This window comes from Epinephelus fuscoguttatus, linkage group LG12 (genome assembly GCF_011397635.1).
Source record: "Epinephelus fuscoguttatus linkage group LG12, E.fuscoguttatus.final_Chr_v1".
Taxonomy (NCBI): Eukaryota; Metazoa; Chordata; class Actinopteri; order Perciformes; family Serranidae; genus Epinephelus; species Epinephelus fuscoguttatus.
Genome location: NC_064763.1, coordinates 32,090,287 through 32,099,947, shown reverse-complemented (window position 1 = coordinate 32,099,947; position 9,661 = coordinate 32,090,287). Strand labels below are relative to the sequence as shown.

At 41.4% G+C, this 9,661-nt stretch overlaps 1 protein-coding gene across 2 annotated transcripts in view; it reads right to left on the bottom strand.

Annotated features, from left to right (window-relative positions):
• Positions 1 to 9,661, bottom strand: part of afap1l1b (actin filament associated protein 1-like 1b) — a 47,546-nt gene that overhangs the window by 20,950 nt on the left and 16,935 nt on the right. The window contains exons 11-19 of one of the 2 annotated variants that reach the window (XR_007450626.1): positions 8,145 to 8,300; positions 7,533 to 7,747; positions 7,235 to 7,380; positions 7,027 to 7,108; positions 6,767 to 6,875; positions 6,450 to 6,617; positions 6,188 to 6,354; positions 4,540 to 4,665; positions 2,624 to 4,255 (exon numbers count right to left, since the gene is read on the bottom strand). Coding sequence is in view for 1 of the 2 variants with exons in the window: in XM_049592216.1 (XP_049448173.1) it covers positions 4,229 to 4,255; positions 4,540 to 4,665; positions 6,188 to 6,354; positions 6,450 to 6,617; positions 6,767 to 6,875; positions 7,027 to 7,108; positions 7,235 to 7,380; positions 7,533 to 7,747; positions 8,145 to 8,300 (1,196 nt within the window). In the remaining variant the exon portion in view is untranslated. Of the gene's footprint in view, positions 1 to 1,712; positions 4,256 to 4,539; positions 4,666 to 6,187; positions 6,355 to 6,449; positions 6,618 to 6,766; positions 6,876 to 7,026; positions 7,109 to 7,234; positions 7,381 to 7,532; positions 7,748 to 8,144; positions 8,301 to 9,661 lie in introns of those variants that run through there. The other variant, XM_049592216.1, reaches the window with a different exon arrangement.

The window sequence follows — 9,661 nt, the reverse complement described above, 5'->3', positions numbered from 1 at the left end:
AAAAAAGCCATTAGGACTGTACATAATGTTGGATAAAGGGAGCACACAAACACACTGTTTTTAGTCACATCATGCATTGAAATTCAGGGACTTGGTTAAGTTTAAAATGGTACAAATAAATGTACAAAGCAAGAAATGAGCTCAGTCTGGAAAATTTCAGATAATGTTTTGTCACAGGTAGGGGGGGATATAAATTAAGAGGAAATTCAAATAAAAAAATCCTTGAAAAGTCTGTGTATTTCAGTGTGTGGGGTGGATTTATGGAATGGGTTACACAACTATAGAGCACTTTAAAAAGATGCACAGACACAGTATATTTAGAGGGGTGATGTGATGGATTGGTTTATTTATTTATCTGGGCTTGGTTGAGATGGGGTGTGAATATTTAATATCCAAGACTAATGTTTATTTATCTATATTAATGGTTGTAAATAAGTTTGGGATAGTTGTTGACAATTTCCTTTTCAAATGAGACCTGAATACTGAGAAGGTGGTAGGATTTTAAGTGTACACTTCTTCCTACTCCTTTTGAGCATGTCTGTTGATGTTTTTTTGTTGTTGCTCAAAATAAAAGTCAAGCATTCATTTATTAATGCATTCACCTCATTACAATAGAGCTGAATCAAATTTCATTTTTGATGAGATAGTCCCTATTAAAACATGTTGATGGTGACTTCTCATCCAGAGTAACAGAGACACTGACAGGGCTGTTTCAAGACACTCTGGGGGCCCTAGGCAAGAGGCACCTTGGAGCCCCCCCCCCCCCAAGATACCAGTGAAAATATCATGGTTCTTAGTATCACGATACCACAGCAAAAATTAGGCAGACGTTTTGTCATTTATAAAAAGATAAATCACTTTTCTATAATACATCACTGATATTTCAATGGAATAAATTACATAATGACTTATTCATACTTCAAAAACAGCATCAATGAGTGATTAACATAAGGGGGATCAAAATAAAATAAATAAATAAAATAAGAATCAACCAGCCACCCTCCTCCCCTGACAAGTAAAGAACAGTCCCCCCATAAGTAAAGAACAGTCCCTAAAATGCGGTGAGGTTTGTGGGCTGTTACCTGCCACAAAGAGAAATGTGAATGGCTCGTTTCTCCTCTGACACATCACACCTGTGTGCCGCCACGGCTCTGCTGTTCAGGTATTTCTGGGCAGTCATGAAATCAACAAAGAGGAAATTATTGGATCTGGAGCCGGACTTCCCCGTTGCCGGTAAGCCTTATCTTGTGGCGTATTTGACCCCTGTTCAACCCACAACCGGCAGGATTCGCCTTTCGTTTCTGCTGCTGGTTGAAATCTGTACTTGCATAGCGTCCTGAATGATTTGTTTTGCTTGCATTTGAACTTTGAACTTATCCCACAGTAATGGTACCGTGAGGTACCATAGTACAACTCCAACAATGCTAGTGCGGGTGGCAACCAATCATGCGGGACATGGTCTCAATTTGCATGAAGCGCACAGAAATGCTGTGCAGTCCCGCACAGTGCAGGACGTCTTATCACCGTACTTAGCCACTTGCAAGCAGCAGCTAGTAGGGGGCCCCATTAGGGGGGATTCCAACGTGTTGTCGTTGTTGCAGTGTCTATAGGGTTTCCATCATATTGTCATTGATATGGACCAATGTCAGCCGTTTCTGGGGGCCACCTAACCCCTAACCCCTACCCCTAACCCTACAGGAGAAGGGTTAGGGTTTGGGGCCCTAGGCAATTGCCTAGTTTGCCTGTCTGGTTGTGACGGCCCTGGACACTGACGCTTGACAGAAACGTACCTGATTTTATTAATGCAGTGCACCATAAATAAGTTTAAACTGTCAGTTTGGCCATGTCCTATGGGGTAAGTGAGAGAACATTTTTTTTTGTTTAATTTGATTGAACTGACCCTTTAATTTCTCAAGTATGGTTTTGTATCAGTCCGTACAGAGGATGAAGGAGAACTCCTCTCACTTTGTGATATTTCATTAGTTATGATCAGGTTTATTCACACTTTGTATAATTCATATGCTCGCTTATTTAAATAGAAAAAGATAGCAGGACAAGTTGATGAAGATATATATCTGTAATGTTAATGTTCATATTTATTTTTGTAATGCAAAGACAGTTGGTATTAAAATCTATCATACACTTGGGACTGGTTACTATTTGTAAGTCAGATAATTGGTAATTCATATTATTTACTAAGATAGGTTTTTGTAAGATTGATATTTGGTACTTACTTTTATATACATAGGCCTATGGGTTATTCTTGTGTGACAAAGTTAAAAGGTAATAACTGGTATATTTAGAAAAGTCTAAGTTATGGGTTTATCTATATGAGGAAGCTGTCTGTTTTATTTCAGTCAGTGACTTATGGAGAAGGGGTGGAATTTAATAAGTTTATACTTCCTCTCACTCCTTTTCGAAAGTGTAAATCAAAGTAACTACACACTGACAATTGCTTTTCATTATTTCTAAGTATTAATTGTCTGTCTGCTTGTTTGTATGTTCATGTCTTTTTTTGTTCTTACACGTTTGAAATACACATTAAATACCAAATATCATATATCAGGTTTTGAGGCTGTACTGTGTTCACAGTGGCAAAGTGTATTTAAAGAAATCTACTTACTCATGTTGGTCATTTTCCCAGTGGGCAGGGTTATTTCCGGCTCGCGTTACACAAACAATTCTTAGTAAAAACATGTTTTGAAGGACAATATTTGTCATCCCTGCCAAAATTCAAAACACGTATTTGTCACACGACAGATTTTGCTCCGAGACATATTTTTCAGCGTTGTAACTCCCATACCAAACATTTCTCTCTGCGGTCTGCGCTCCCACGTGCCACACTCAGTGAGTGGGAGGAGACACCCACCTGGTGCAATTCCTGTGGCTCTACCTATCCTACAGCATCCAATCAGATATAAGCTCACTCACATAATGTGACACATGTAATGTATTTGCATGTAAAACATATGGCTAAATGAGATAGCATTTACATATTTCCATTACCATGACAACAAATAATCTGCACCTGCTCTTACAGTCAGTGTGCATAATTAAAACTGTTTTTGGGTGTGTTGTCTTTACAATGCAGTGCATGAAAGGAAATATAGACGCTGCACCTGACGAAAAATGTGGATAGCGTGGATGAACATATCAGAAAACTAAAAATTTTTGGAAGTATTTTACTTATATCACTTAGTACAAACTGATTTCTTGTATATTATTCAATTTGTCCACCCAATGCAGTATCTTAATTTAATATCGCCACTAGATGGCGCTTATAGTTCAGAGTTCTTTGGTTTCTTGCAGTAAACTTATCCTGGGAGAAGCACCAGGCCAAACAAACATGTCTTGATAAAGTCATCATTTACTCCAACATGTGTGTGTTCATATTTCTGTGACGAACAGAGAGAGCAGACACAGGCATTTATCCTCACAATTCTGAAGTGGGGTGCTAAGGCTAATTTCCAAGACATTTGCTTAACCACAATATACAACAAGATAAAGTGCAAAAGGCAATATGAAAGAACAAAATCACATATAATGGTTAAAAACCAATAGTTTCACATTGCAATAATAAACATTTACCCACTGGTTTCAAGAACAGTGTCATACTCAATATGCTTTCCTGATATTTTAAAAACACTTCACAAGACGTGGGATACTTTTCTCACTAATAAAGATAACTTAAGGTAATAATAATAATTCTATAGTTTAGTTTTTTTCACTTTACATTGACAAGCATCCTGTATAAAAGGAATAAAATCAGTGGAAGTGTTGCCTGTTACTCTGAACTCACAGTGTTGATGAACCACACTCTCCCTCTGTGATGCATTTCTATGAAACAACCACATTTTCACTTTCTGCAGCCCTGTGCAAATGTAAACACACATGCAAACTCACACAAACATATATATCATGTTCATAGTGATCCACATTAATACTGAACTGGTTCACCAGTAAAGTCTCGTCATATTTACAGTGGTTGAGACAGCACAGTGCTGCCTGGACTTGCAAAGATTCCTCTTTTTCCTCTTTGGTAAGATGAGGGAAGACTGTGTCCAAGTCTGTACTCTTCCCTCTTCCTCCTCATCCTTATCTTCTTCTCTTCTCCTCCTTCTCAGTGCCAGTTATCTTCATCTGTTTCTTCTTTTACACAATTTCCTGTCGCAGCTCAGTTTTTTTCTTCCTCTCCATGAATCCATCTGTCGATCTGTTTATGCGCAGTCTAGGTCCCCTTCTTTGACTCCCACTCCTAGAAACCATGACACAGCACAAAGTGAGGAAAACATTTCTAGCTGTCCTCATCACTCACTCAACCACACGCACACGCACACACACAAACACACACACGAACTACAGTAGTCTTGTGATCCCAAACATTTTATCTGGATCAAAGAGTATCATTTGGAAACTTTTTCTTCAAGGGTGTCTCAGGTTCAGTGTGTTACCCAGCAAACAGTCTCTCCCTCTATCTCTCTTTCACACACGTGCACATACACGCACACACACACACACAAACACACACACACACTCTACCTTCGCCTTCTGCATGACATTCCCCTTGGAGGAGGCGTAGAGAGACGGAGGGCGTTTCCGAAGCTCACTTGCTGAGTTGATCGGCACAGTCTCATTGTAAACCTTTTCAACCTTACTGCCCTGTGCCTGTACACACCAACACACACAAACACACACACAAACACAAATGTCAGATTTCACTCATTTAAAGAAGTAGTTTAAGATTTTGGAAGATATGCTTATTTTGCTTTCTTGGACTAATTTTTGGCCAAGAGCAGAGACCTCCTGGAGCGGGTTGCACCAACTGGTCTTTACTTATCCTGGATCTTACTGCTAAGTCAGTCTTTGTTAAGACTAAGATCAGTCTTTAGCATGGACCTTACGTGGGTTGCACCAACTTAACTTCAGCCAAGTCCTAACTACACCCAGTCTTAGCGATGCATGTTCATGTAAATTCCCAGCGACTCTGGCTGTTGCTTAGCAGTGCATGTGTTGCTGTGATACACTGTTAACATCCTCCCACTGTCTTGCCAATGTGTAGCTTATTATTTATCATTTGTGGCAACGTATTTATGGAGGATCAGGGAGAAAGAAAAAGAAATGTCACACAGATATGATGATTAATAGAGATGTACAGGAGATATGTGTTTTTGTTTGACTGAAAGCAGCCAGCAGGTGGAGCTCCAGAGGTAGGCTAATGTCAAACAGACGAAGTAGACAAACTTGGCTGAAGCTTAGAACTCATGGATGGACAGTGTATTAGCATTGGCATTGCCGACTATCAACCACAGCAGCATGAACAGACCAAGTGACATTTGCAGAAAGCTTAATATGCTGCAGCTAACTAGCTCATTAGCTTTCTATCTTGCTTGATAACTGACATTAGCAGCCCACCTCTCACAGGTCAACCTTTGTTTTGAGGTGGAGGGCATGACATGTGTTCATGTTTGTAACTTAGCTAGACAAAAAGGAGACTTTAGCAGGAAAGCTGTGTGACTGTTTAAAGTCTGTGGCTCTTGGGTTGTGCATCAGGCTGCTGATACACAGCTGAAAGTTTGACTTTATGCCTGCTCTATCCAAGAAGAAGGCTTAAGCTTAGATGATGCAACTGATATAGCTTAAGACCAGTCGTAAGCCCTGTTGGTGCAACTGGCCCCTGGAGTCTTGTCATCAACGTGAGGTTGCCAGGCAACCAAAAAAGACTCAAGGAGGTCACTGTTAACAGGTAAGAAGTTGTCCAGCAAATACCTTCGAGTAAATCCACAACTTTGAACATATTAATTAGTGAGCTTCACAGGTGGTGGTAGGCAGATTTTGTTTGGCCTTTATACAGAGCAAAGCTTTCTGCTTTCAGTCATTAATTGGCTGCTACAGTGACTGTGGCTTTATATTTAGCATACAGACATCATATTGATATTGATCTCTCTCAGCAGGAATAAGCCAGTAAGTATTCCCTTAAAATAAAACAGTGATGGAACAACTGTCTGCAACTTAACAGCACTTTATGAGTCTGACATCTACTAAAGATCAATGCATTTATACAGTATTAAGGTAAATTCATAAATTCATTAAGATATACAGTAAGTGTGCTTAAATTAAGAAGTCTCTTTACAGTTTATAGCTTCGTATAAGAATGACACAGCAGAGTGTCTCTGCTGTGGCTGCCTACCTTGACGCTGATCTTGGTGTCAGTGGGAGGACCCAGCGCTCCTCTAGCCAACGATTTCTTCAGGTTTTCTTTGACCTCTGTCAGTTTGAGCTCCAGCTCCACCCGCTCCTCCTCCTTCTGTTTACACAGTGTCTCCAGCTTGGCTAACCGCTGTTCCACACCATGACCTGCACGCACACACACACACGCACGCACACTCGTGAGTTAGTACTGCTACAAAGCTGAAGTCTAAACAGTGCTGTGTGTGTGATTTGTCTCTGACCTGTGACTGTCTTCATCTCCTCCTTCACCTCCTTCTTCTCCCTGCGGAGGGAGATCAGTGCCTGTCTCAGCTCTTCCTTTTGCTTCTCCAGCTCCTCTTTCTGAATCAAGTACCGCCTGGCATCCTCCTCTGCACGCGTCTTCCCATACCGTGCATACTGATTTACATCTAACAGACACAGAGTGTATATATGATGAGACAAAATGTCGTTGAGCAAGTTAATTATCCACTTTGACAGACTTTTACTTCAGGATCAGGAGAAGCCAGACGTAACATATCTCACAATCTAATCAATTATGAAATGTAAGGAGACTCACTGGAGGCGTGTCTCTTGACGGCGGCCTGTTGTTCAGTTTTTTCAGAGTCCCTGCTGGAGAAGGAGGCGTGACGTCTCACCTGTCCAGCCCTGCTCTCAACTTCCTCCTCCTGTAGGAAAAACAAGTACATTTTTAAAATCAATACCATGTCAGAGGCCCATTGTATATGTCTTGAACAACAGAGGACTCAAAAAGCTTTAAAGCATCTCAAAGTTTACTGATATTGTATTATATCACTGGTTCACATGACGTTTCCTCACCGCCACACTTTCGTAGACCTCATCATACGTTCTGGAGTCTGTCGAGGCACTGCTAGAGGAAGCAGCAGTGGTGGTGGCCCACCTGAGAGGACAAAGCAAAGAGACAGAGACGGATGTATTTCAGGATAAAAGTCCACGATAAGTGACGGAAAACTTTAGATAAATACGTGTGGAAACACACAAACGTATACTGTAGGAAGTGACTCACAGGAAGGAGTGCCTGGCAGCGTGCCGGATGTCAGTGAGCGTGTCCACGTCGATGTAGTCATAGTGCAGCTCTTCAGGGAGAGTAGTGCTGCCGGTCTCTGCAAACAACACGCCCAGCCAGCGGCCGAGATCCTCTGAGGAGCTGGCCTGATGGACACACACATTAAAAAAGCAACTTGGTTTCCAAAAAAAATGTAGGTGTGTCATCCCCACATGTTAACTGTCTGTCTCCTCTGTGTCCACACGGAGTCATGAAAAGCTACATTAAATCTCTCTCCAGATACCACAGTATATTTTACCTCTAAAGATGCTAGTTCACTGCCTCCCTGCAGGATGCAGAAAGAGAAGGGATGTTTTGGGCCGAGGCCTCCTGTCACCACCTCTGCACCTTTGAGCGGCACCACAATGACTGGTGGTCGCTGGTCCCCGGGGTCCTTCTGCAGGTACAGGCTTCCTCCTCGCACAACACACCAACGCTCTTTCCAAGAGCCGCTCAGACACACACTGAGGTAGCCTGTGAAAAGATGGCAGACGTGTTTAGTGGCTTTATATTTACTATTTTAAGCCTATTACTATGATGTTTACTGTGACTTTTGTGTGTTGGTCTTGTTACATTTTTCGACATGAGGGTGTTTCTCAAAGTGTTTTTTCCAAGGTTATCTACTGTATATCTGAGCAATTCAACAGAGTACATTTCTGAAACATACAATAATTTACTGCACAATGTTGCTTTTTGGCTACAATCGTTTGTCTCACCTCTGTGGATTGTCTAACATCAGCTTGTTTAAACTGCACAGATGTAAAATTGCAAATACTTTGGCAAATAATCCAATCCCCAACCAGTAACTTTAACTATCTTAAACCAACCAGCCTGTCTACCAAACAGCTTCTAGATCAGTTTGTGTCCTCACCACAGCGTGGGTTGTCATGGTGACCAGAGGAAGAGGAAGGCTCTCCGGGTAAAGGAGGTTTCCGTTTGGAGAAGGTGATGATCCGATTGATTTTCTTCCCTGCTGCTCGGCTCATCGACCCCGTAAGCTCTGAGAACGCTCCGCGCTTCCCCCTGTCTGAAATCAAACACACCCAGGTCAGTCTGTGCCAGAGTTGACAATGTGGTCACAGAGTTGAGGAGCATTTGGTATACATATATATACAGCATCTGGAAGTGGAACTTAGGATAATGTACAATCAGTAAACAAATTCTATAAATTACATTAAAACAAAAACATGGAAAGAAATGAGGGACGCTCTTGTGAAACTTCCAAGTCAGGACTCATTGTACTTTTTGAATTCAGTAATAATAATAAAGTGTATTTATATACCGAGATAACTATTTATTCAGCGCATCCCGAGAGTGTTTGCGTGTTCATACAGAGTGCACCAGGTGCCACAGCGCTCTGTCCACCCCACTTCCTATGATGTCAGTGCGAGACAATGGCAGGAAGAGGACAGGAAGGATGTCATATCTGTTCACGCCTCACTTCCTGTCTCTCCCTCTCTCTCTCTCTCTCATGTCTCTTCAGGTTCAGAGCCGCTCGGCCAGTAAACAGGTTGTAACAACACGACTGTGTTTGACCCAACATCATGGATCCCCCAGTTTATCCTTCCTGATTTTGTGGATAGGTAAACAACAATAGTGTGTCTGCTTTTGATCAGACTCTAAAAAGGATGTGCATTTATGTGTTTGTATATGAGTGTGTGCTCACGTGCGGACATGAGTCATGAAGACAGTGAGACTGAGGACGTTTTTGGAAAGCGAGGCCATTTTAGTCTTGACTTTCTCTCAGGACCATTTGAGGGTCAGGACTTGTTTATAGGTGCAGGTTAGAGTTAGAGGGGTCAGGGGGCTACTGGCACTTTTGCACAACAACAACAGATCTTTAACATTGTAGGTTTTTATTAACAACACTAAGTGTTTGCAATATTTCATCTTTCCTCATTGATATGAGCTGGAAAAATATATCAGAAAGCCTCTTAGTATGACGCAATACAAAACAACTTCCTAAATGACCGTGATGTTGAATAGACACCATCTAATTACAGTTTCACCAGAAAACTAAATATTCTAACCTTTTATTCCTGTAAAATGTAAAAAACATTGTTAATGACTGATGTTAAACTCTGTGCCGTGACATAAATTTATTCAATCAAATGTGATCTAGGGTGCTAGCTAACTCCCACCCTTCATTTACTGGCCTTGACCGTGAGCTCGTGGGTAGCAAGCAGAGCAGTGTCATAGTTGGAGGTGTGTTTGGGTTCCAGTTGGCAAAAACTTTGCTTACATTTCCACAGACTGGATGGGATGGTGAATAGACTTGCATTTATGTCGTGCCTTTTTAGTTTTCCGACTACTCAAAGTGCTTTTACACTACAAGTCACATTCAACCATTCACACACACATGCACACACTGATGGCCGACGCTACTGT